The sequence below is a fragment of the Rhinolophus ferrumequinum genome, chromosome 14 (genome assembly GCF_004115265.2).
Source record: "Rhinolophus ferrumequinum isolate MPI-CBG mRhiFer1 chromosome 14, mRhiFer1_v1.p, whole genome shotgun sequence".
Classification (NCBI taxonomy): Eukaryota; Metazoa; Chordata; class Mammalia; order Chiroptera; family Rhinolophidae; genus Rhinolophus; species Rhinolophus ferrumequinum.
In genome coordinates this window covers 35697440-35724335 of record NC_046297.1, presented here as the reverse complement: position 1 = coordinate 35724335, position 26896 = coordinate 35697440, and the positions used below count along the sequence as shown (strand labels likewise).

The 26896-nt window shown below is 33.7% G+C and overlaps 1 protein-coding gene across 7 annotated transcripts in view; it reads left to right on the top strand.

Moving 5' to 3' along the window:
- The window catches only part of RAD54B (RAD54 homolog B), a 122427-nt gene extending 96317 nt beyond the window's left edge, over nucleotides 1-26110 (top strand). For 5 of the 7 annotated variants that reach the window (XM_033126495.1, XM_033126492.1, XM_033126497.1 and 2 more), the window contains 6 exons: nucleotides 3235-3525; nucleotides 6030-6205; nucleotides 15875-16136; nucleotides 17789-17855; nucleotides 20675-20875; nucleotides 25677-26110. In XM_033126495.1, coding sequence (XP_032982386.1) covers nucleotides 3235-3525; nucleotides 6030-6205; nucleotides 15875-16136; nucleotides 17789-17855; nucleotides 20675-20875; nucleotides 25677-25891 — 1212 coding nt within the window. In that variant the 3' untranslated portion in view covers nucleotides 25892-26110. Of the gene's footprint in view, nucleotides 1-3234; nucleotides 3526-6029; nucleotides 6206-15874; nucleotides 16137-17788; nucleotides 17856-20674; nucleotides 20876-22417; nucleotides 22607-25676 lie in introns of all 7 variants that reach the window. The other 2 variants (XR_004424989.1, XM_033126493.1) reach the window with 2 other exon arrangements.
- Nucleotides 26111-26896: the final 786 nt, after the last annotated feature.

Below are 26896 nucleotides of genomic sequence, written 5' to 3'. Positions count from 1 at the left end.
GTGTTCAGATTTTCTGTCTCTTCTTGATTTAGCCTTGGAAGATTGTGTGCTTCTAGGAATTTATCCATTTCTTCCAGAGTGTCCAATTAGCTGGTGTATAGTTGCTTGTAGTATTTTCTTAAAATTTTCTGTGGTGTTTGTTGTCACTTCAGTTTTATATCTGATTTTATTTATTTGGGCCCTCTCTCTTTTTTTTTCTTGATAGCTAAATGTTGATCAATTTTATTCATCATTTAAAAGAACCATCTTGTGGTTTCATTGATCTTTTGTATTGTTTTTTAAGTCTTTGTTTCATTCATTTCTGCTCTGATCTTTATTATTTCCTTTCTTGTACTCACTTTGGGCTGTGTTTGGTGGTTTTTTTTCCCAGTTTCCTTATTTAAGGTTAAACTGTTGATTCAAGATTTTTCTTGTTTCTTCAGGTAGGCCTGAATTGCTAAAATTTCCCTTTTAGGCCTTCTTTCGCTCAGTCCCATATATTTTGGGTCGTTTTGTTTTCATTTTTGTTTATCTCAAGGTATCATTTGACTTCTTCCTTTATCTCATGGTTGACTCATTCATTACTTAGTAGCATGTTTTTTAGTCTCCATGTGGTTGTGTGTTTTTCAGGGCTTTTTTGTTGTTGTAATTGATTTCAGTTTCATGCCATTGTGGTCAGATATGATTTCAATCTTCTTAAATTTATTGAGACTTGTTTTGTGGCCTAACGTGATCTATCTAGGGAAGTTTTCCATGTGCACTTGAAAAGAATGTATATTCCGATGCTTTGGTGAGAAATGCTTTAAAAATATCGACTAAATCCATCTGGTCTAGTGTGTCATTAAAGGCTGCTGTTTCCATGTTGATTTTCTGTCGAGAAGATCTGTCCATTGGTGTCAGTAGAGTGTTAAAGTCCCCTACTCTGAATGTGTTACTGTTGATCTCGGCCTTTATGTTGGTCAATATTTGCTTTATGTATTTAGGCTCTTCTATGTGGGTGTATAAATGTTTACTAAGGTCATGTCCTCTTGTTGGATTGATCCTTTTATTATGTAATGTCCTTGATTTGTCTCATTATAGTCTTCGTTTTAAAGTCAATTTTGTCAGATAAGTATTGCTACTACCCCAGCTTTTTTCTCATTTCCATTTGCGTGAAACAATCTTTTTCTGTCCCTTACTTTCAGTTTGTGTGTGTGTTTCAATACGAGGTGGATCTCTTGTAGACAGCATCTCCATTGGTCTTGTTTTCTTATACATTCAGCTACCCTATTTCTTTTGATTGGAGCTTTTAATCTATTTGCTTTTAAAGTGATTATTGATAGGTATGTAGTTATTGCCAGTTTATTATTCATTTTTTAAAGTTTTATTTTTTATATTAGTTTCAGATGTACAAAACATCATACTGTGTAGACATTTACACCCTTCTCAAAGTGATAACTCCCTCAATATTATTCATATTTTTGGTCTTCATTTATTTGTTTTGTCCTTTCTTCTGCTTAAAGGAGTCCTTTTAGCATTTTTTGTAATACTGGCTTGATGGTAATGAATTTATCATCAATGACATCACTTTTTAAAAATTCATGAATAGGTACTTCAAAAATAAGTATAAATGACAGTAAATATATAGAAATTCTCATCCTTACTGGTATTGAAAAGTTAACCAAAATAACCAAGAAGTAACTTTTGTTCTCTTCTATTGTGTTTTATTTGGTTGGATTTACATAGTAATAGCAAGTGTAGATGAGAGTACTGTCCTTTACTGGTTGGAATATAAATTGGTACAACTGGAGGCTAGTTTGGCAATGTGTATTGAAAGCCTTAGAATTGTGTATATCTTGTGGCCTTGTCTCACTTTAAGGAATGTATTTTAAAGAAATAATCATAGATGTGCTTAAAGATTTAGCTGTAAAGATAAAATCTAGAAACATGTTAAAGAAAAGAAATTAATTGGAAATAAACATTTCTGAGGTAGGTAAATGGTTAGAGTATACATGTTGTATGGACTCAATATTTCATTAAATTTAAGATACTACCAATCTAAAATGCATTTTATGTACCAGCAAGAAAAACATGCTATCTAGTTATAATTGAAAGAAGTCGCTAGTTATGAAAAGCATCTATTTCAGACAATCTAGAGTGTGAAAAAGTATATCTTACAATTAATAAAATATGGTAATTGGTCAAGAAATTATTGAGTATTTCTGATGGACTAGGAACTATAAAAATAATGGTTTATGCAAGTATTTCGTAACATGGAAAATATTTATGATACATCATTTAAGAATAAAATCATATTCATATATTTACCCAACATATATATTAAACACCTAAAGTTGGTCAAATGCTAGGTACTAGACATTTGGGATAGAATGTTAAGCTAAACTGGTTTTTTGTTCCCATGAAGCTTTATAGCTTGATATCTTTTTATTGTTACAGAAAACCAAACAAATAGAACATTAAATATATTTGCATGTTTATGCAAAGAAAAAAAATATGTAAGATATAGATAGGTCGTGACAACAGTGGTTGTTTCTGGTTGATTAAAGTTGGTTTTAATTTCCTTATATTTGCCTAGTTGTATTTTCTTACTTTTCTTCCCTGAACCTATTTCTTTTTTAATAAAAATTGAAAATAGCTTTAAAATATAAGCGAACTTTTCTGTGATTTATATGTAAACACATATGTACATATGAGATTTATTTAAGCTTCATTGTGACGTTCTCTACATTCAAAATACTGTATATAGAGAATTTGAACATATATTTCATTCATACTGTATTTTGACTTTAAAACTACTATTATTTAATGAATAATGTATAATGATTTTGAAAGAATCAGTAATGCTTTGTGCCAGTAATTTCTTGTAGGCTTAATTTTGGGATCAATAACTTGTCAAAGTACTTGCTTCCAGGAATTTGCTATATCAATTCTTTTTTTTGATTTTCGGGCTATGTGCCATTATAGTCTTCACATAAAAGCTTACTTTCAGAATAATTCAGTTTGTAGATTGTTGATTCTAATGTCTCTCAATATACCAATAGCCAAATAAACAAGGATTTAGGAGACCGTAGCTTCACTTAATTAAATGATTATGAAGAGATAATGGTTCGTCTTCTTTTTCCAAACTCATATTTCATTTCTTCTGTTAAAAAAAAAAATTCGAAGGGAAGTAGTTTATCATTACAAAATATTTAAGTTCATTTTTACTGCAAGTATTTTTATCTATTAGACTTTTAATCTGCTATTTTTCCATAGGAAGAAAAGGAGTTAGGAGATAGGAGAGCAGCTGAACTTACCTGCCGCACTGGACTCTTTTTCCTTAGAAGAACCCAAGAAGTCATAAATAAATATCTTCCACCTAAAATAGAGAATGTAGTCTTTTGCCGACCAGGGGCACTACAGATTGAGCTTTATCGAAAACTGTTGAATTCTCACGCTGTCAGATTCTGTCTTGAAGGTTTGTCGGAAAATAGTCCTCATCTAATGTGTATAGGAGCTCTTAAAAAACTGTGCAATCACCCCTGCCTTTTGTTCAACTCTATAAAGGTAAGTAGTATGTCAGACTGTCAAGGGTATGAGCTGAGAGTTTTGTATCATGTGACTCTAAGAGGGCAGATTGGATTAATCCCTGGGGCTGCATTTGTGGGTTTTCCCAAAGCGTCAAGTCTCTCCAGTATGGTTCTGTTGTAAAGCTGATCCACTCTTCTACTTGTTCTTTATGTCTACATTCGTATAGCTGAACTAGGGATGAAATGGGTTTGAGGCTCTGCCTTCTAGAGTATGTGCCCTATGCCCTTTGACATCTGTCTAATACTTTGTCATCGTCTCCCTTCCTATTTTATATTAATATAGACAGTCAGTTTTGGTTGGTGCTAACAAATACAAAATTTGCCATTAAAAACAATTTCTATTTTCCTCATTATAAAAGTGATACATGATTGTTGTATGAAATTTATAAAATTCAGAAAATTGCAAAGAAGAAAATAAAAATGATCTAGTTAGACTGTAAACTGGTATAACTAGAAAATAGTTTGATAAACTATCAAAAGCCTTATAATTTTGTACATCTTGTGACCTGGTATACTACTCTTTGGAATTTATAATAAAGAAATAAAGCTCTCCAACCAGGGAAAACCACATTTTCATATTAATAATAATCTTAACTAACATTCGTTAAGCAATTACCATGTACTAAACATGAAAAATTTTTCTAGTAGTATTTTATTTATTCTTCACAAAACTCTATGTAATAAGTATTATTATTACCATCCCCATTTTTTGGTGAGGAAATAGGGGCTCAGAGATACGCATACGAGTATATCAGTCTTTTTCTAGAGAAACTCAATTTAAAGTTTTTCATTTTAAAATCTATTTTTTTCATTCAACAAATTGTGAACATTTTCCTAAATTAGATACTTTCTACAAGTATGATTTTTAATGGCTGCATAGTTGAGCTGACCATTTGGATATTTAATGAACATAAGGCAATTTGGAGTATAATGAGAGTTTTCTGTTTTGGAGTTGGAACTGGGTACCAGTCCCCACTGTACTACTTACTAGTTCTCTAATCATGGTCAAGTTACATCTGTGAGCCTTAGTTTTCTTCATTGGAAAGCAGAGACAATAATAAATTCCTGATAATGTTACTGGGCAATTTGATGAAATAGTATGGAAAGAACCTAGTAAAATGCCTGACCATGGAAGTTGCACAGTAATTATTAGTACCCTGTTAACAATTTTTATTCTTACATATTTTTCTTTAAACAATAAAATCAATTTGCAAACGAAAACCTGTGGGTGCCACATGATGTTTGAGGCCATTCATTATATACTTAGAAAATGGAGAGTTGTACCAGAATTCTCTATCTTGTAGTGGGTTATATTTACATAGGTTATCGTAGAAGTCAGCTTCTGTAACTGCAGTAGACAGGATTATAGCCATTTATTAAGCAACCTTTTAAGAAACAGATTCTATACATAGTGATAAAAATTAAACCCTTTGGGGATGATGCCCAGCAAAAATTGAAGCTAAAAATTCTTCCTTAAAAGGAAGACTTTTTGATGGTCCAGAATGTATCAGTTAACTAGTGATAGGCATAGGATACTACAGACTTCAAAAAGGGTGCATAATTTACAATCTGAGATTTATTCAGTAAACCTTCCCTAATATAGCAATATATATGTGTATTTTATGTGTATTTTATATATGTGTATTATATATATATATATATATATATATATATATATATATATAAAATAGCTGAAATGTGTAAATAACAATGATAAATTTGGTAAATGTGGGAGAGAATGAGGAGATCTGGCAGTCCCAGAAATTGAACCTAAAAGGTGATGTAGTCATTAATAAATGTAATCTTTAGTTATGTGTTCACATGTCACTAAGCAGTTTTGGAGGGGGAATTTCAGAAATGCTTATAATCACTTTGGAATAAAATTATTCTAAAAACTATTGGTAAATTAATAAATGTTGTAAGTATGAATAAATTTCTCTGTTAACTTATTGGCAGAATTCTTACAGAAGAAATTGTTAAGATTGAGTAAACTAATTTGCTTGTTTTTGAGTATCACCGAGGAGGTGCTGTGTGATGCCCACAAATCAGAAGAGAAAGTAATAGCAGGAAGGGAAAGAGGAAGAAGAGTGAAAAAGGATCAATGACGAGGAATCTCAGGATTTTGGAGGGGATAGATAGATTTTGTAGCACTGTTTGCCCTCTTTTTTGCTTTCCTTTATTTCTCTGCTCCCCACACCCACTGAGTGATGATATTGCACTTGCAAGATGAAGGCAGGAGGCATTAGGCGCCTGCTTTAGAACTGCTGTGTAATTAATTCGGTAGAATACATGTTACTTAAAAAAAAAAAGACTAAATCATAACTTATGAATATTTACATGATTTTTAGCTTGATCTTTTCGGTACCTATTAATCTTCATGCCCCCCCCCACCCCATAATTTTAGCATTTTTTCCCCTCCCAATTGTAAAAAACAAAACAAAAAAACCATGAGCCAGTGTTAACAATTTTTCTTTTGAATAGGAAAAAGAATGTAGTTCAATTTGGGATGAAAATGAAGAAAGGAGTCTATATGAAGGCTTGATAAATGTGTTCCCTGCTGACTACAACCCTCTCATGTTTAGTGAGAAGGAGTCAGGAAAACTACAGGTGCTGACAAAGCTCTTAGCAGTTATCCAAAGACTTCGTCCTACTGAAAAGTAAGAGGTCAATTTAATAAACTTCTTGTAAGTGCTCATGGAATTTTAGTTTAGACTATGTCCTTACTCCCTACCCCCTCCTTTTTTTTTAAAAAGAAGAAAACATTAAAAGTAAGTTATTTTCTTCTTTAGTTAGCTCCCAGTATTTTAAAAACTTATTAACAATGTGTTTAAGTTTTTAAGAAAAATTAAATATAAAGCAAATACATATATTTAAAAAAACCCAGAGATGTCTTCTGATATACAACACGTAGCTTGTTTCTAATCTCTTTCAGAATCCTTCTTTTACTACCCCTTAAATGTTGATATTCCTTGGGGTTTTTTTTTTTACCCTCCTTCTCACTCTAAACACCCTTCCTGGGTTATCTCTACTCCCAGTGGTTTTTAACTATCACCCATATATTATTGATTACAAATCTCTCTATTTCAACTCTCTCTTCTAGTTTCCACTTCCTTCTTTCTAACTGTTTAATGGACATCTAACCCTATCCTGATGTACAACTATACTTTAAGCTTCACGTGTCCCAAAACAGCTTCATCATTTTGCCATTGCAAACCTGATCCTTTTTCATTATTCCTTGGTTTGATGAGTGGTACATAATGTAAGCAAAACACCTTATCATGCTAGACTCACTTTCTCCTTTACTTCTCCAACATTGTCAGTCACTAAATTCTATTGATTTTGTTTCTTAATCTCAGGAATCCATTTCCTTTCTGGTACCAAGATTTTTGTTTTGATTCTTATAATTACTGATTTGGCTTATGATGGTCTCTTATAAACTATTTCCCTCTTACTTTCAACCCCCATTATATATCAGCATTGCCCTAAGTCATATTTTTAAAATACAAAGGTAACAACATGTCACTGCCTTTCTTTCAAAGACTCTCAACAGAAATTCCTAAATATTTTAGCATATTGGGCAAGACTCTTCATGACCTGGCTAATGTTTCCTTTTTAGCCTCAACTCTCACCATTCCTTCACACTTTTCATATGATCCTTTCATATTAAACTATTGATACCTGCAGAACTTGTAATTTGCTCTAGTTCTCACCCTCTGCTCTTACTGTTGCGGTTTCCTATGCCATGATTATCTCCACTTCTCATTCTTCTCGCCAGATTTTTCTCTTCATTAATACTCAGTTTAGAGGCTTTCTTCTTTTGGAAGCCTCTGGCCTCAGATTGAGTTAGCCACCCCTCTTTTGTACTCCGTAGCATCTTGTATCTCCCTCTAATGGAGCTCATCTCACATTATATTAATCATTGGTTGTCTTATAAGTCACTACTTGTAGTAGAGGGACTGTGTCTTCATTATCTTTACGTTAGGAGGCACTCAAACTGTGTTTGAGAATTAAGGCAAAAATACATAAAAGATTGCAAAATAATGATTATAGTCGATTGTCAAAGAGTCTTATTATTTATTTATTTATTTTTTTAGTTTCAGGTATACGAAACAATGCAATAGTTAGACATTTCACCCCTCACAAAGTGTGTCAAAGAGTCTTAACCTCTTTGGAGGATTTATAGTATCATTTGACTTGTGTAAATTTTTAGATTTATTTTTTATAACAATAAAGTGACTAAAACAAGGAAACTTTCTATATAGCGATTAATACAGTTTGATTAAAATGTTTTATTTGATATTTGATATGTAGAGAGGAACATGTATAATTATATGCAGACTGTGACTCAGTTTGAATTTAAGTATATATACTTTTACTAAGACTTTTATTTGCATCTTTCGTTTACTCGATCCTTTTTGTCTTCTCTGAGTGGGTATAGATGGCTGTTATTGGACAGAGAATAATAAGTGAACAGAGTTTTAGAGAAAAGAGAAGAGAGGGTATGAACATAGGTATGAGAATTTATCCTTGAGGATGTCATAGGGGAAAGTTTCCCTCTTGTGGCAGAAAGAAAGAAGTGATGAAGAACAAATAATTTGGGATATGGGTTGAAAAGGAGTCATTTTGCCAGTTGATGGGTACCTAACAAAACTGTATCCTGCCTTGTTCCATGAAAGAAGCAGCAGCACTTCCATCAGTAGCACAGATTGGGTGTTCTGTTGCTACACATTGACTGATGAGATGACCCTTTCTTTTTTTAATCGTAGTAAAATACACATAACAAATGTACCATCTTAATTATTTCTAGATGTGTTGTTCAGTAGTGTTAGGTTCATTTACAGTATTGTGCAGCCAATCTCCAGAACTCTTTTCATTTTGCAAAACTGAAACTATACCGATTAAATAACTTCCCGTTCCCACTTACCCCAGCCCCTGGCAACTACTCTTTTACTTTCTGTCTCTGTCAATCTGATAGTCTTCTATACCTCATATAAGTGCAATCATACAGTATTTTGTCTATTTGTGACTAACTTATTTCACTTAACATAATGTCCTCAAGGTTCTTCCACATGTAGCTTATATCAGAATGTCGTTCCTTATAAGGCTGAATATTTCATTGTATGTATATGTTATATTTTGTTTATCCATTTACCTGTTGATGGACTTTGCCTACTGTGAACAATGCTACTATGAACATGGGTGTTCAAATATCTTTTCAAGACCTTGTTTTCAATTCTTTTGGGCATATACCCAGAAGTGGAATTGTTGGATCATATGGTAGTTCGCTTTTTTTTTTTGCTTTTTTCCCCTCTTCTTACACCTCCTCCCTCCTACTCCATTTCAAGCCGTTGTTTCTCAGTCTAGTTGTGTAGGACATAGCTCTCTGGCCCATACTGGTATTATGAGCCCTGGCTGAAGTAGTCGGTCACCAGTTGTCGGTTGGCCGCTCACAGCAGTTCACGGCAGCACTCGCTGGCTGCCGGCCACTCAAACGCTGGTCACTGGCCGCTCATGGCAGCACATGGTAGCCCATGGCAGCACACAGCAGCTCACGCTGGCTGCTGGCCACTCATGCTGGTGCTTTTTTATTTTTTTATTTTTATTTTTTATTTATTTTTTTAATTGGGGTATATTGGGGAACAGTGTGTTTCTCCAGGGTCCGTCAGCTCCAAGTTGTTGTCCTTCAATCTAGTTGTGGAGGGCTTAGCTCAGCTCCAAGTCCAGTCACCGTTTTCAATCTTAGTTGCAGGGAGCACAGCCCACCACCCCATGTGGGAATTGAACTGGCAATCTTGTTGTTAAGAGCTTGTGCTCAACCAACTGAGCCATCTGGTCGTCCTTATGGCAGCTCATTGTCTTCAATCTAGTTGTGGAGGGCGCAGCTTACTGGTCCATATGGGAATCGAACCGGCAACCCTGTTGTTCAGAGCTCGCTCTAACCAACTGAGCCATCCAGCTGCCCCGGTAATTTGCTTTTTAATTTTTTGAGGAACCACGATACTGTTTTTCATAGCAGCTGCACCATTTTACATTCCCACCAATAGTGCAAATCCACATTTTCACCAATGTCGTTATTTTCAGGGTTTTTTGTTTTGTCTTGTTTTGTTTTGTTTTTGTATGTCCTAAATGGGTGTGAGATGATATCTCATTGTGTTGTTTTTTAACTTGTTGGGGTTTCAAGTGTACAATTCTATAATGCATCATCTACATATTGTATGTGTGTTCATCACCCAAAGTCAGATCTCCTTCTGTCACCATATATTTGATCCCCTTTACCCTTTTCTATTTCTACGTCACCCCTTTTCCTCTGGTAACCACTAAACTGTTTTCTGCGTCTATGAGTTCTTGTTTGTTGGTTGGTTTGTCTTATTCGTTTGTTGTTTTCAGTTTTATGTCTCACATATGAGTGAACTTGTATGGTTCTCGATTTTTTTCTGTCTGACTTATTTCACTTAGCATGATAATCTCAAGATCCCTCCATGTTGTCGCAAACGGCAGTATTTCATCTTTTCTTATGGCTGAGTAATACTCTATTGTGTTTATGTACCACATTTTCTTTATCTAGTCATCTATCGAGGGATACTTTGGTGATTTTCATATCTTGGCCACTGTGAATAATGCTGCAGTGAACATAAGGGTGTATATATATAAATATATATCTTTACGGATAAATGTTTTCAGATTTTTTTGGTAGCTACCCAGGAGAGGGATTGCTGGGTTGTGTATGGTAATTCTATTCTTAATTTTTTGAGGAACCTCCATACTGTTTTCCATACTAACTGTACCAATTTGCATTCTCTCCAGTAGTATATGAGTGTTCCTTATTCCCCACACCTCTCCAACGCTTGTCATTATTTGTCTTGTTGATAATAACCATTCTAACAGGTGTGAGGTGATATCTCATTGTGGTTTTTTTCATGTATGTGTTGGCTGTTTGTGTGTTCTGGGAGAAGTGTCTGTTCAGATTCTCTGCTCATTTTTTAATTGTATTTTTAAATTTTTTAAAAAAGATTTTTATTTAAAAATATAGCTAACATATATCATTATATCAGATTCATGTGTACATTATTGTTGTTCAACATTTATGTATCTAAAGAAGTGATCACCATTATGTCCAGCAACCATCTGACACTGTACTATGCTATCACAATATTATTGACTATATTCTCTGTGTTCTACGTTATATCCCTATCACTTATTAGTTTTGCACCTGGAAATTTGAACCTCTTATTCCTCTTTCCCCCCATTTTAATTTTTCAGTTACGGTTAATATTTAATATTATTTTGTATTAATTTCAGGTGTACAGCATAGTGGTTAGATATTTATATAATTCAAGAAGTGATCCCCTGACTAATTTAGTACTCCCCTGGCACTATACATAGTTATTACCATATTATTGACTATATTCCTTGTGCTTTACTTTACATCCCATGTCTATTTTGTAACTACCAATTTGTACTTCTTAATCCCTTCCCCCTTTTCAACCTGCCCCTCAACTCCCCTTCCATCTATTACCCTGATAAATCTAGTACCCGTCTGACATCATACATAGTTATTACAATATTCTTGACTATATTCCTCATGCTATACCTACATCCCCCATGATTACTTTGTAACAACCAATTTGTATTTCTTAATCCCTTCCTGTTTTTCACCCACCTTCTCAACCTCTTTCCCATTTGCCAACCATCAAAATGTCCTCTTTGTCTACGAGTGTGTTTCTGTTTTGTTTGTTTGTTCATTTTGTTCTTTAGATTTCACATATAAGTAAAATCACATTGCATTTCTCTTTCTCTGTCTGTCATACTTCATTCAGCTCAATATCCTCCAGGTTTATCCATGTTGTTGCAGATGGCAAGAACCCATTTTCTTCCATGATCAATCTATATTCCATTGTATATATATACAGCCTACTCTTTATCCATACATCCATGGATGGACACCCAGGCTCCGTCCACATCTTGGCTATTGTGAATAATACTGCAATGAACATATGGATGCACACGTCCCCTCGAAGACCCGAGCACCCATCTTTCCTCTTCTCCCTTTCCTTCTCCCTTCTTTACTCCACTTCACCCACCTTCAGTTGTTTTGATATGCAGATCTCTCAAATGTGTTTGTGTGTTGCACAGGGACTCCTTTGTTGGACTATAGATGTTCAACTTATTATAACTTGAAGGGGAGAGATTAAGGGGGACCCCTCATGCTACCATATTTCTGACGTAACTTGGGATTGTTTTCCTAATTTTCTGACAGTTCAGTATTGGTTTATAAAAAACACAGCGGATTTCTGAATATTAATTTTGTATCCTACTACTTTACTGAATTTGTTTATCAGTTCTGACAGTTTTTTGGTGGAATCTTTGGAGTTCTCTATATATAGTATCATGTCATCTGCAAACACTGACAATTTTACTGCTTCCTTCCTAGTTTGGATTCCTTTTATTTCTTTTTCTTCTCTGATTGCTGTTGCTAGGACTTCCAATACTTTGTTGAATAGAAGTGGTGAAAGTTGGCATCCTTGTCTTATTCTTGATCTTAAGGAGAATGCTTTTAGCTTTTCCCAATGAATGAGATGTTAGCTGTGGGTTTGTCATATATGGCCTTTATCATGTTGAGATATGTTCCCTCTATTCCCACTTTGCTGAGAGTTTTTATCATAAATGGATGCTGGATTTTGTCAAATGCTTCTTTGGCATATATTGAGATGAACATATCAATTTTATCTTCCATTTTGTTTACGTGGTATATAACGTTAATTGATTTGTGGGTATTGAACCAACCTTCCAGGAATAAATCCCACTTGATTATGGTGTATGATTTTTTTAATGTATTGCTGAATTCGGTTTGCTAATTTTTTTTTAGCCTTTTTTAAAAAGTAAATTTATTAAGGTGACAATTGTTTGTAAAATTGCATAGGTTTAAAGTGTACAATTCTATAATACATCGTCTATATATCACATTATATACTCATCACCCAGAGTCAGTTCTCCTTCCATCACCATATATTTGACCCCCTTTACCCTCTTCTACCACGAGTAGTTACCACCCCCTAACCCACTGGTAACCACTAAACTGTTGTCTCTATCTATGAGTTTATTTTTCTTTGTCTGTTTGTCTTGTTTGGTTGTTGCTTTTAGTTTTATATCCCACGTATGAGTGAAGTTACATGGTTCTCAGTTTTTCCTGTCTGATTTATTTTGCTTAGCATAATAATCTCAAGATCTATCCACGTTGTTGCAAATGGTACTATTTTATCTTTTCTTATGGCAGAGTAGTATTCCATTATGTATATAAACCACATCTTTATCCACTCATCTTTCGAAGAATACTTTGGTGGTTTCCATGTCTTGGCCACCATAAATAATGCTGCATGAACATTGGAGTACATATATCTTTACGGATAAATGTTTTCAGATTTTTTGGGTAGTTCCCCAGGAAAGGGATTGCTAGCTTGCATGGTTTGCTAATGTTTTGTTGAGGATTTTTGCAGCTGTTCATTGGGGATATCGGCCTATAATTTTCTTTTTTTGTAATATCTTTCTCTCATTTTGGAATCAGCATAGTGGTGGCCTCATAAAATGAGGTTGGCTGCTTTCCCTCCTTGTGAATTTTTTGGAACAGTTTGAGAAGGATCGGTGTAAATTCTTTTTGAATGTTTGGTAAAATTTACCTGTGAAGCCGTCTGGTCCAGGACTTTTGTTTATTGGGAGATTTTTTTTTATTACTGATTTGATTTTTTTAGTAGTAATTGGTTTTTAATTTTTCTGTTTCTTCTTGATTCAGTCTTGGAAGACTGTATGTTTCTAGGAATTTACTCATTTCTTCCAGATTGCCCAGTTTGTTTGCATATATTGTTTGTAATATTTTCTCATAATCTTTTATATTTCTGTGGTTTCAGTAGTCACTTCTCTTTCATTTCTGATTTTATTTATTGGGGGTCTCTCTTTTTTTCCTTGATGAGTCTGGATAAAAGTTTATCAATTTTGTTTGCCTTTTCAAAGAACCAGCTCTTGGTTTCATTGATCTTTTGTATTGTTTTTTAGATTCTATTTCATTTGTTTCTGCTCTGATCTTTATTATTTCCTTCCTTCTACTTATTTTGGACTTTGTTGTTCTTTTTCTAGTTTCTTTAGGTGTAAGGTTAGATGTTTGTTTGAGATTTTTCTTTTTTCTAAGGTAGGCCTGTATTGCTGAGTTTCCCTCTCAGGAATGCTTTCACTGTGTCTCATAGATTTTGGGTCATTGAGTTTTTATTTTCTTTTGTCTCAAGATTTATCTTTGGTTTCTTCCTTGATCTCATTGTCGATCCATTCATTATTTAGTAGTATGTTATTTAGTCTGTATGTGTTTGTGTGTTTTTCATTTTTTTTTCTTGCAATTGATTTCTTGTTTTATATCATTGTGGTCAGAGAAGATGCTTGAAATGATTTTGGTATTATTAAATTTATTGAGACTTGTTTTGTGTTCTAATATTTTAGAAAATATTTCATGTGCACTTAAAAAGAATGTATATTCTGCTGCTTTGGGGTGAAACGTTATAAAAATGTGAATTAAATCCATCTGATCTAGTGTGTCCTTAAGGCCACTGTTTTCTTTTTGATTGATTTTCTGTCTGGAAGATCTGTCCATTAGTGTCAATGGGTGTTAAAGTTTCCTACTATGATTGTATTACTATTAATCTCTTCGTTTTATCAGTCAATATTTGCTTTGTATATTTAGGTGCTCCCTACGTTGGGTACATAAATGTTTACAAGGGTCATATCCTCTTATTGGATCCCTTTATGTAATGTCCCTCTTTGTCTCTTATTATAGCCTTTGTTTTAAAGTCTATTTTGCCTGGTATAAGTATTTTTATCCCAGTTTTTTGTTTGTTTCCGTTCACATGAAATATCTTTTTCCATCCATTTACTATCAGTCTGTGTACATCTTCCGATCTGAAGTGGGTCTCTTTTAGACCGCATATGTATGGGTCTTGTTTTCTTATCCATTCAGCCCTCCTATGTCTTTTGATTGGAGCATTTAATCTGTTTACATTGAAAATAATTATTGAGAGATATGTATCTATTGCCATTTTATTATTCATAATTTTGATCTTTTTTTCCATCTTAAAGAAGTCCCTCTAACATTCCTTGTGATACTGATTTGGTGGTGATGAACTCCTTTAGCTTTTTCTTATCTGCTAACCTTTTTCTCTGTCCTTCAGTTTTAAATGATAGCCTTACTGGGTAAAGTACCCTTGGTTGTAGGTCCCTGCTTTTCATCACGTTAAATATTTCTTGCCAATCCCTTCTGGCCTGCAAAGATTCTGTTGAGAAATCAGCTGACAATCTTAGGGAGCTCCCATATAAGTTACTAGTTGCCTTTCTCTTGCTGCTTTTAGGATTCTCTCTTTGTCTTTAAACTTTGCCGTTTTAATTATAATGTGTGTTGGTGTGGGCCTTTGTGGCTTCATATTGTTTGGGACTCTTGGCACTTCTGGATTTGTATGTCTGTTTCCTTCACCAGGTTACGGAAGTTTTCAGTTATTATTTCTTCAAATACGTTCTCAATTCTTTGCTTCTTCTCTTCTCCTTCTGATACCCCTATGATGCAAATGTTGTTACACTTGATGTTGTCCCAGAGGCCTCTTAAACCATTCTAATTTTTCTTGATTTTATTTTTTTTCTGTTCTGATTGTTTTCTGATATCTTGTCTTCCAAATCACTGATTTTTATTTATTTATTTATTTATTTATTTATTTATTTATTTATTTATTTATTTATTTTAATCCAAATCACTGATTTAATCCTTTGCTTCATCTAGTCTGCTGGTGATTCCTTCTGGTACATTCTTCATTTCAGTTATTCTTCATTTTTGATTGTTCTTTTTTATAGTTTCTGCATCCTTTTTTATGTTTGCTATTTCTTTGTTGAACTTCTTATTTAGTTCATCTATTCTTCTCCTAAGTTCATTGAGAATCCTTATAACCATTGTTGGAACTCTTATCTGGTATGATGCTTGCCTCCATTTTATTTAGTTATTTTTTTAGAGTTTGGAGAACCTGTGTTTTAATGTATATGGTCATTGTTGCATGTTCTGTAAATATCAGTGAGTACAGCATAGGGAATAGAGTCAATGGAATTGTAACAACTATATACGATGTCAGTAGATTGGAGGAAAGGGGTGTAAATATCTAGCTATTACATTGTTTTGTACACCTGAAACTGATTTAAAAAAACATTAAAAAAATCAGTGATAGTATTGTTTTGTGTTTTATTTCAAATAAAAAAAATCTAATGCTGCCTTTAAATTTTATACATAAAAAATCTTTCTTGATTGACAGGGTGGTGTTGGTATCCAATTACACACAAACCTTGAATATTTTACAAGAAGTATGCAAGTGGCATGGATATGCTTATACAAGACTTGATGGACAAACACCAATCTCTCAAAGGCAGCAAATTGTTGATTGCTTCAATAGTAAATATTCTACTGATTTTATTTTTTTGTTGAGTTCAAAAGCTGGTGGTGTGGGACTTAACCTTATTGGAGGATCTCACTTAATTCTCTATGACATTGATTGGAATCCAGCCACTGATATTCAGGTAGGACTATTATGCGTTAAATAAATACTATCGAATGCCTACTGGGATATAAAGATGAGATGATTTATGATAACTGCTGCATATTGAGCCCTTATTTTGCCATAGGCACTTTGCTAAGTGCTTTCCATCTATTTAGTCTTTATAATAATCCTACAAGTGTAGATATGATTCCATTTTGCAGATGAAGTTATGAACGCTTGTTCTAGGTCCCATTACTTATAAGAGGTAGAACCGGCATTGAAACACAGCCTATGTTTCTGTCGGTTGTAATTCATTTCACAGTTTGGTCTTCATGATGAGTATGACCATCAGGGGAAGATAATAAAATATAGATGCTATGATCAATGTTTGTGCAGGGTACAGTAAAGATATAAAATCAGCTTATTTAGGAAAATGTTTCAGAAGAAGACTTTGATTTTCTTTATAATACAGTCCATCTTCATGTATTTTTCAGATTTCTTTCTATAGATTTGTATCTGAGTTGGTATCTGTATTAGGGGACCCCAAGACAACCCTCAGGTTCAGTGATTCACTAGAAAGACTCACAGAACCTAGGAAAATAGCTATATTAACACTTATGGTTTAGTACAGTGAAAGGATGTAGATGCAAATCAGTAAAGGTAAAAGGCACATAGGCCAGAGTCCAGAAGAGACCAGGCATAGACTCTCATCTGTTCACTCTTACTGGAGTTGTATGGATAATACATAATTCTCCCAGCATCGATGAGTGACAACACATATGGAATAACGTCAACCAGAAAAGTTCACTTGCATCTTGGTGTCCAGAGTTTTTGTTGGAGGTCGATCATGCAGTCATAGAGTACCCAAATTCCTGACCTTACTTTCTCAGTCTCCAGCCCCACCAGAGATCAAACTGATACTACAGGTTCAAATCCCCCACTTAAATCACATTTTTAGCATAAACTGTCTGGTGTGGCTCAAGGCCCCAGGTAAACGAAGATGCTCTTATCAAATAGATTATTCCAAGGACTTAGAGGCTATCTCCCAGGAGGTGTTTGGAAAGCCAGACTTTTCTTTGTAATGTGCTGGGTTTGAACATCAACCCTTTACAGTATCATTGATAAATCCTGAATTCACTAGGATCTATCTAGAACCTGAACTGATTATAGGTATCCTAGCGATTCCTCAGGGGTGACGTGAGCTACTTGAACTGGGAATAAACCCTCCATTCCCATGCTATATCATATCATATATTATATCATATCATATATCTCATATCATATCATATCATATCGTATCATATTATTATAAAGACCCAGTCTTATATTACTTTTTGCTCCAAAAGACAAATTAGAGCTGATGGTCCGGCTAGGTCTTATTTTCAGAGAAACATAGTAGTTCTTTGCATTCTGCTGTCCAAACTTGCTATCCCATTCTTTGATGCAAATAGACCTTTTCTTTCACTGTTGCTTGGCACCCATGCAGTTATTTTACAGTACCACAGTAGTGTTCATCCTTTTTACTTTCTAAGAAAAAAATATGAAGTAGAGAATGCTTTGGTATGCCTTAGCTTTGTTTTTTGAAGCTATAAGTAAATTTAGAATTCCTAATCTGAAATGTATTCATGCAAATTGCTTATGTGGAGTGGGCTTTTTCTACTGTACTGTCAGAATTCTCATTTATTTTCTAAGGCAATGTCTCGAGTGTGGAGAGATGGTCAGAAACATCCTGTACATATTTACAGACTCCTTACCACAGGTAATAACCCTTCAGTGTGAAAAAAACACACATGCTTTTTTGAATAATTAAAAAATTTTTTGTTAATGTGTATTTTAATGTGAAGAATATTGTTCTTTTCTTAGTATGCTAAACATGTTTTACCCTGTTACATGTCTGTTATTATTTTTTTCACATTTTTAAAATTAGTTTCAGATGTACAAAACAATGTAATAGTTAGACATTTATACCCCTCACAAAGTGATGACCCCCCCCCAATCTGCTACCCTTCTGACATCATATATAGCTGTTACAATTCCACTGACTCTATTCCCTACGCTGTACTCCACATCCTATGACCATATATATATAAATATATATATATATATATACTAATATTAAATTATAGTTCACATTCATTATTATTCAGCTTCAGGTGTACACTACAGGGGTCAGGCTTCTACACTGTCCATGAAGTGTACTCCCTAATAAGACAAGTGTCCATTGGATACCCTACAAAATCTTTACAACATTATTGATTATATTCCCCAAACTGTCTTTCATATCCCTGTGGCAATCTTGTGGCTACCAATTTGTGCTTTCTTTTTTCTTTTTTATCATTATTATTATTTGTTTCAAGCGTACAAAACAATGTATTGGTAATAGTTAGACATTTATACCCCTCACAAAGTGATAACGCCCCACCCCCAATCTGCTACCCCTCTGACATCGTATATAGCTGTTACAGTTCCTCTGACTCTATTCCTTGTGCTGTACTCCACATCCTGTGATTATATATATATGTATATTAAATTATAGTTGACATTCATTATTATTCAGCTTCAGCTTCAGGTGTACACTGCAGTGGTGAGGCACCTACACCATCCATGAAATAGTCTCCCTAATAAGACAAGTGTCCATCAAATACTGCACAAAATCTTTATAACATTATTGATTATATTCCCCAAACTGTCTTTTGTATCCCCATGCTAATCTTGTGGTTACCAAATCCCCTTACCTTCTCCCTCATCCTCACTCCCCTCTCATCTAGCAACCCTCAGTTTTTCCTCTATATCTCTGAGACTGTTTCTGATTAGTTTGTTCATTTATTCTATTCTTGAGGTTCCACATATAAGTGAGATCATATGGTCTTTGTCTTTCTCCGTGTAACTTATTTCACTTAGCATAACGTTCTCTAGGTCCATCCATATCGTTGCAAATGGTAAGATTTCATCTTCTTTGTGGCTGAGTAATACTCCATTGTATAAACGTACCACAGTGCCTTAATCCAGTTGTCTACTGATGGGTATTTCAGTTGTTACCATGTCTTGGCTATTGTGAATAGCGCTGCAATAAAAATAGGGGTGCACAATTTTTTCGAATTAGCATTTTGGATTTCTTTGGATAGATATCTAAGAGTGGAATTGCTGGTTCATAAGGTAGTTCCATTTCCAGTTTTGTGAGTTACCGCCATACTGATTTTCATAGTGGCTGCACCAACCTGAACTCCCACCAACAGTGCACGAGGGTTCCCTTTTCTCCACATCCTTGCCAGCACTTGTTGTTTGTTGATTTATTGATGCTAGCTATTCTGACCAGAGTGAGGTGGTATTTCATTGTGGTTTTTATTTGCATTTCTCTAATGATTAGTGAGGTTGAGCATTTTTTCATATGTCTGTTGGCCATCTGTATGTCCTCTTCAGAAAAATGTCTCTTCATGTCCTCTGCCCATTTTTTAATTGGGTTGTTTGTTTTTTGGTGTTGAATTGGATGAGTTTTTTATAAATTTTGGATATTAACCCCTTATCAGATTTATCATTGACAAATATTTTCTCCCATTCAGTAGGTTGCCTTTTTGTTTCATTGATGGTTTCCTTTGCTGTGAAAAAGCTTTTTAGTTTGATGTAATCCCATATGTTTATTTTTTCTCTTACTTCCCTTGCCCGAGGGGATATATCAGTAAAAATATTACTAAGGGTAATATCTGTAAATTTACTCCCTATATTTTCTTCTAGGAGTTTTATGGTTTCAGGTCTTCTATTTAAGTCTTCAATCCATTTTGAATTTATTCTTGTGTGGTGTAAGGAGGTGGTCCAGCTTCATTTTTCTGCATGTGTCTGTCCTGATTTCCCAGCACCATTTATTGAATAAACTGTCTTTACCCTGATGTAAATTCTTGCTTCCATTGCCGTAGATTAAATGATTATATGGTTATGGATTCATTTCTGGGGTCTCTCTTCTGTTCCATTGATCTATGTGTCTGTTTTTATGCCAGTACCATGCTGATTTGATTACTTGAGCCTTGTAATATGATTTGATGTCAGGTGTCATGATACCTTCCACTTTGTTCTTATTTCTCAAGATTGCTGTGGCTATTCGGGATCTTTTATGGTTTCATATAAATTTTAGGATTTTATGTTCTATTTCAGTGAAAAATGTCATTGGTAGTTTGATAATTATTGCATTGAATCTATATATTGCCTTGCGCATTATGGACGTTTTAACTTTATTAATTATTCCTATCCATGAGCATAGTGTTTCCATTTATTTGTATCTTCTTTAATTTCTCTCTTCAATGTCTTTAATTTTCTGAGTACAGATCTTTTACTTCTTTGGTTAAATTTATTCCTAAATTTTATAGTTTTTTAAGCAATTGTAAATGGGACTTTTGTCTTAATTTCTCCTTCCGATAGTTTATTATTGGTGTATACAATTGCAACTGATTTATGAATATTAATTTTTTATCCTGCTACCTTACTAAATTAATTTATCAGTTCTAATAGTGTTTTGGTGGAGTCTTTGTTGTTCTCTATACATAGTAGCGAACATGTCTGTTATTCTAATGAATGTTTTCTCTTCAGGTACAATAGAAGAAAAGATCTATCAAAGGCAGATCAGTAAGCAGGGTCTTTCTGGGGTAGTTGTAGACCTCACCAGGACATCTGAACATATTCAGTTTTCAGTAGAGGAACTTAAAAATTTGTTCACATTACATGAAAATTCACATTGCGTTACTCATGACCTGCTTGACTGTGAATGTACAGGAGAACAAGATCATCCAGGTTTGTTGTATTTTAATTATGTTACAATGGTAAAGTTAATTTGTCTTTCTTCAGCAGTTGAAAATATTTAAATACAGAATAACTAAAATATTTACCATTTGTATATATTAGTGCTTTTTTTTTAGTTTTTTTTTTTTTTTTGCTCACGTCATAGAGCAATTGCCGGATGTCTATTTGGGAAACTATTAATTATAACTTAGTAGTTCTCTCAATGTAGCATCTTATTTCTGAATCAGTTTTGAGAAATTTAACTTATTTGGGAAAATCTTTCAAATCCTGATATGATGGCTTCAGAATTACAATAATCTTTTTAGTATTTATTTCTAGTTCATAAAAAAAACACACATTTGACAGAATAATCCTACTCTGTTTATTTTATGTAGAACTTAGTCATAATAGGCTCATACTTTCTGAGGCAGTTAGTATGGGCCACCATAATTCTCAGTACTTGATGAACTGCTAGTGCTGCTTAAGTGAAGCTAAAAATATCAGCCCCCTATCCTTAACATCATTTAAATAGAAACTGGATCACCAGTAGGACTTTAGTGAGCAATGTTCAGTAGTTGGAAGTTACTTGATAAATTATATTGAGTAGGTTTAAGAAGTTAGACTGCACAAGACTGGCATGGAAGAATTTATGTTTCATATAAATCAATATTTGATTCTGTATTGTATGTTTTCTAATTTAATAATTTCTGCTCATATTTTATTTTCTGTTCTTTTTCCTTGTATTTACTCTAATATTTTTTCTTACTTTTCAAATTGAATGCTTAGCTTAATGATTTTTAGTCTTTTACAAAATGAGTATTTAGTGCTGTAAATTTTCCTCTAAGCTGAATCTCATATTTTGATATGTAGTCTTTTTATTATTCAGTTCTAAATAGTTTGAAATGTCCATTATGATTTCTTCTTTGACTCATGAATTATTTCAAAGCATGTTTTAAAATATATTTTAGTTTTTGTTTTTGAATTCTGCCTACTGCATTTTAGTCTGAAATATGGTGTGCATGGTATTGATTCTTTGATAACTATAGAGACTTAATGTTTGGCTTGCTATGTGGTCACTTTGTAAATGTTTCTTTTGTACATGAAAACCATGTGTATTCTCTTAATTACTTAGTTTAGTGTTCTGCTGTATTAGTCAAATTTTCTGTTTCCAAATCAATTTTGTCTTATTTTATAAATTTTAAAATTTACTGTTTTATGTCATAATATGATAACATATTTCCATAGCTCAACTATTTAATAATATAAAATGTATGTGGCGAGAAAACGTTTCTTCTCACAATATTCTCATCTGCCAAATTTCTAGCCCTTCTACCCCATTAGAAACTGAGGAAACACACGTAGCCTAGGAAATTGACAACCCCCTCCAGGGTACAACGTGAGGTGCTTCACTGATTACACAAGTATAAGTCACTGTATTCAGTGCCTACAGCTGGAGAAAAATAAGAACAAGTTTTTTAATCTAGGCTGGTTTCTGTTACTGGGACCTGACCTTTAGCTAATTATAATATCATTATAATCTCATTTACATTTCAGTAACTAGATTCCCATCATGCATCTTACACCATGACAGTTCCTGAGGAACCAAATAAGAAAAAGCGGGGAGGAGATGAATGAACCGTCTCAATGGGTGGTCACCAGTTCTTCTTTGGGAGGGATAAATACCCCGATTGTGACTTCCTCCACTCCATACGTTTTCTGAATACGCCTGCACTTTCCTCTCAAGTATGTACTTTCATTTTCAACAAATCACTTTCACTTTCCCGCATCTGTCTCGCTGTTGAATTCTTTCTTTCGTGGAGACAGGAACCCGGTCATTGCTACTTCCGGTTGAGTCCTCTCTTGGACATCCCTGTGAGCTTCTGGTAGCAAAACCACCAGTATTAGTTTTTTGTGTATCCTTCTAGATACATTTTTTTATGCATATGCAAGGAACTCTGAATATATGTTCTTGTCCATTTTTCCCCCAATAAAGGATAGCGTAGTATATGTGTATATCTGCACCTTTTTTATTTAATAGTGTATCTTGAGATCTTTCCGTATCATTACGGAAAGTTTCCTCATTCTTTTTCCCCTCAGCTATATAATCGTCTATTATATGAATATACCATCATTTATCTATTTATCCCCCATAAATGTACAGTGAGGTTCTTTCCAGTCAGTATATATCTTTATTTCTAAATCCTTTTCCATATCTTCAAGTATATCTACAAGGTAAATTATCAGTGTTGTTGGGTCAAAGGATATGTGCACTTGTAATTTTAATAGATATTACTAAAATTCCCTTTAGTGGGGGTTGTATCATTTGCACCCCACCAACAATGTATTAAAGTGGCTATTTCCCCCACGGCTTTGTCAATTTAGTGCATTATCAAATGATTGGATTTTTGCAAAAAGTGTATATTGGTCTAGTTTTAATTTGCTTTTCTCTTACTATGAGTGAAGTTGAACATTATTTTCCTTTGTTTAAGAGCTGTGTTTCCTTGACCGTTTTTCTATTAATAACTTAGTTTTTGTTAGGTATATCTATTATTGAAATATGTTAAAATCTTGCAATATGACAGTTTCTTGTTCTATCAATTTTTGCTTTATATATTTTATATCTTCTTTGTGAATTTTTTTCGTTATGATCTATTTGTTTTATTGTTATATAGTGATTTCTTTATCCCTAATGGCTTTTGCTTTCATTTGTCTTAAGTTAATATATTACACTGGCTTTCTTATGTTTAATATTTGTCTGGTGTATCTTTTTCTGTTCTTTTACCTTAAATATTTCTGTGTTCTTATGGTTTAGGTGTATTTCTTGTTAATAGCATAAAGCTGGATTTTCTTTTTCATCCAGTATGATGTTCTCTTTTAACTAGAGCATCTAGTCGTTTATGTTTATTACAATAATTGATATATTTTGATTCATTTCTACTGTTTGTGTTTTTTTCCCCCAACAAAACCACCAGTATTAGTTTTTTGTGTATCCTCTAAATCTTTTATTTTTACAAAGTGTATTTGTTTTTTCTGTCTCTCAGATGCCATCTTTGCTAGGTGTACAATTCTAGCAAATTGATCGTTTGTTTTTTGTCAATACTTTGAAGGTATTATTCTGTTGTCTTCTAGATTCTCAAGGCAGTATTATCATCTGTTTTCTTAAAACCTCAATTATTTTAAACATTGACAGGATTTTCATATTAAGGAAACCGACAATTTATTTTAGGTGTGATAAAATTTAAAGAGAAGTCTTTATCTTTTACAAATGCATAGTGAAAAATTTACAGGCGAATTGATATGTGCTATAAGTGGAGAAAGTGAGGTCTAAGTAAAATGGATTGGTTATTACTTGATAGTTACTGAAGGTGACTGATAGTTATTTGATAGTTACTGAAGGTGATATAAACCTGTAGGTTCTTTTTTCTATCTTGTGAACTTTTATATGCAGTTGAAATTTCTCATAATTAAACGGTAAAAAAGTAAAATCTTCAATAGCTTCCACTGATCTTAGAATACACTAAAATCTTTAAAGTGGTGAGATAGGGTAGGGTAAGTGCTATAAAAGAAACTCAAAAAGCACAGTGGCCTATCACAATAGAAGTGTATTTCTCACTCATGTAACAAGTCACATAGAACATTGTGCACAGTCTTCTATAAGGTGATTTTCTGATCCACACTTCTTTCACTTTGGGCTCTACCATATCTTTAGATTTGAGTTCCCTGCTGGGATCCCTGCATTTGCCAGCCAGCAAGTGAGAGAAGAAAAAAGTAGAAAACCATGTGTTGTAAGGGATTTTTATAGGCCAAACCGGGAAGTGATACATCACTTCCATCCACATTCCATATGTCAGACTCAGTGGTTTCATCTAACTGTAAGGAAGGCTGGGAAATGTGACTAAGTGCCCTGAGGAAAGAGAAATGGATTTAGTGAATAACTACTAGCCTTATCCATTCATGATTTGATTACATTTTGCATAATCCAGCTCTTGAATGTGCACTTCACCTTGCATTACCCAACTTCTCTTGTGTTATTCTTTGCCTTTGCTCTCTAGGCTTTAATTGCATTAGGCTCTTAGCAATTCCTCAGCTGTGCCATATGTCTCTTCCCTTTCATAACCTTTGTATGTCCCTCTCCTGAAATACTTTACCTCTCTTCCCCCATCTACTTCTTGCCTTCTCATCTTTCAGATCTTAATAAAACAAGTCAGTTTATCTTGTTATTTGTGCTCATATCCCTGTATTTCATATGACCCCTGTATCCTTAACTTCATACCTTTACCTCTGTTTGTGATACAGCTCCACAGTCCCTTATATTCTCTGAAATCCAGAAACCTTGAAAGATCAAACTTGTTTTATCTTTATACATCTGCAACAAACTTGTTTGGTGGCAAAAACCTTACCAAAATTGATGTGAATTTATCAATAGTCTTTAACCCATTTGATAGCTATTCTACTCATACGATTTGCTGCAGAATATTAATAGGCTTGATTATGGAGTGCTGTCCCAGAATGTTCCAGTTACATTTTGAATTTGGAAACATCTTACCCAAATGTTTTAGATAAGGGATTGTGGACCTGTTATATATCTCTTTGGATGATTATTTATTTAATGTATCTTTTTCCCACTAAACCATAAGGTCCTTGAAGTCAGAAACCAAAATGTAATAAATTACATAAACTCATTATATCGTAAACTAAAAATGTAATGTATATACATAAAAATGTAATGTATATATAAAAATGTAATGTATATACAAATCAGTAGGATATTGATTTGGCTTAAGGATTTTTCTCATTGTTTTACTTTTTTCAGGTGATTCATTGGAAAAATTCCCTATCTCTAGAAATTGTCAGCTTGGTCCACAACACCAGAAGTTTAACTCCCTGAAATCTCTCTCCATGTCACAGCTGAAACAATGGAAACATTTTTCTGGAGATCGTTTAAATCTTACAGATCCTTTTCTTGAAAGAATAAGAGAAAATGTGTCATTCGTTTTTCAGAATATAACCAATCAAACTGTTCTATAATGAAAGATTACTTCATGATATTCCCTTGCTTCCCCTTTAAAAAAATAACATAGTTATTGAATGTAATTTTTGAAAACTAATATAGTTATTTAAACTATAATAATAAATTTTTTTGCAAAGTGTATCACAGTTTTGATACACAGTCAAAAGTGTTGGAGTTGTTTAATTTTTTTGTATGTATTTTTAAATGTTGAAACATTAAAGACATACTTCTATCATGTAATTGTTTATTAATAATTCCATAATTAATGCACTTTTATCAAGCACCTACTAAGGAATTTTCATAAGGAATATAAAAAATAAAATACTTAGTCTCTGTCTTGGGGAAATCTAATCTGATCAGGAATATTAGACATAGATGTGTGAACTAATTGAAAAGTTGATAAATTTAAACACTAGCACAAGGGAGAAAGAGAATCATAGACTACAACTACAGATGCTGAAGATATTGGAGGTGATATTTGCTGCAGGGCAGTTTGAGTGTGAATGATCAGTAGGTTGGGACAAGAAAGGAAGAATGATGGGACACTTCAGAGCACTGGTTCCTTGTCTTGAGAGCTCAGATTCATGGGGCACTGGCATGCAGTCTATAAAGTTATGTCCACCAAACATTATTTGTACATTGAATAAATGTTCAACTACCACTATGTCAAGGGGTGTCTATAGTAATTTTTCACATTAAAAAGAGTTTTAATGCACAAAGTAAGTGATAGAAGACTGAAGTCAACAAAAGGAGTTACTTATTTAATCTCCATTTTGTGCTTTTGTAATCAGCTTTTGCTTCCATTTAGGAAAATTTCTTCTGGACTGAATATTGTTTTGAGGTATTGGATATATACTCAATTATGTATCATTAAATCAGAGTTCTTTAGATTTATAGTGCCAACCTGGGCAGTTGTACATCTAGAATTCATGAATAGGCAGTTTGAGACCAAATTTGTCAGTGAGGAAGTAGTCAACTAATGATAGGCAAAAATGGTGTTTCTTGGCCTTATGTATAGACCC